The 968-nt window shown below is 37.0% G+C and overlaps 1 protein-coding gene across 1 annotated transcript in view; it reads right to left on the reverse strand.

The window, feature by feature from the left end:
• Nucleotides 1-767, reverse strand: part of LOC105001399 (membrane-bound transcription factor site-2 protease) — a gene marked incomplete at its 5' end in the record, with an annotated part of 12,273 nt that extends 11,506 nt beyond the window's left edge. The window contains one exon of the mRNA XM_010857655.1: nt 619-767. Coding sequence (XP_010855957.1) covers nt 619-767 — 149 coding nt within the window. The remainder of the gene's footprint in view (nt 1-618) is intronic.
• Nucleotides 768-968: the final 201 nt, after the last annotated feature.

Raw genomic sequence — 968 nt, forward strand, 5'->3', positions numbered from 1 at the left:
TAAAATATTTTAAATTAAAGGGATAGGCCTAGCATAGCCAGGGAGTCCAGGACCCTGCTGCTGCGATCTGGCTGGCGTTGGTTTGTGCATATGCTTTATAGGAGGATAAATATTTTAAATATCCTTCCTCTGGATGGTATTTACATACATATGTATGTAAATACACACACACATATGTACATACGAAGTACAGAGGAAAGCCTGCAGACTTTTGGAAGCCCTACTACTCCCACACCCCTTGTTTCTATGTGTGATGATGGAGGAGAGAATTTTCTAAGATTGTTTTCCTGGTGGAAAATGCTCCACGTGCGTTTTGCTTTTCCACTGATGTATAACTTCCATGGTAAAATGTGTAAGTCTGAAGCGTACTGCTCACTGAATTCTTATGTATGTACATACGCCCATGTGTCCACCACCCAGATCAAGACAGAATCTTGACTGTGAATGTGTGCAAAGCACGATGATGCAATCCCATACATTTATATAAAGCCAGAAAGTTTTTACATGGTCAACATTTTAAACTCAGTAAACTGAAAACAATGGAAACAGTTCATTTAACATGTATTTCTCAGGATCACAATTACTAATCTAAACCAAAAAAGAGAAAATGAAGAATACCACTGGTAAAGCATCCTTGCTTTCCGCCGTCCCCAACTATAAAAGGCACGATTGAAAACAGCAGTCTGCCATCTTATGTGAAAAGGGGAGATGCTCAATCCATTGTTTTCCAGCCAGTCTTCATAAGAATGCTTAAAATATACAGATGACTGAGAGAGAAAGAAAAGTTTCACATCACTCAATTTGAAGAACAATTTATAATGTTTAAGAAAATTTTGAAAAAGCAGTGTTTTCTACAGGAAAGCAAGATAGCAACTAATCAAATGTTTATAACTTTTAAAGCTTTACATTTATCTATTTTTTCAGGATATTAAAGTATAAGTCTTGGACTAGCTGGTCTGCTGAGGTCA

The sequence above is a fragment of the Bison bison genome, unplaced genomic scaffold, assembly GCF_000754665.1.
Source record: "Bison bison bison isolate TAMUID 2011002044 unplaced genomic scaffold, Bison_UMD1.0 scf7180017854923, whole genome shotgun sequence".
In the NCBI taxonomy this organism is placed as follows: Eukaryota; Metazoa; Chordata; class Mammalia; order Artiodactyla; family Bovidae; genus Bison; species Bison bison.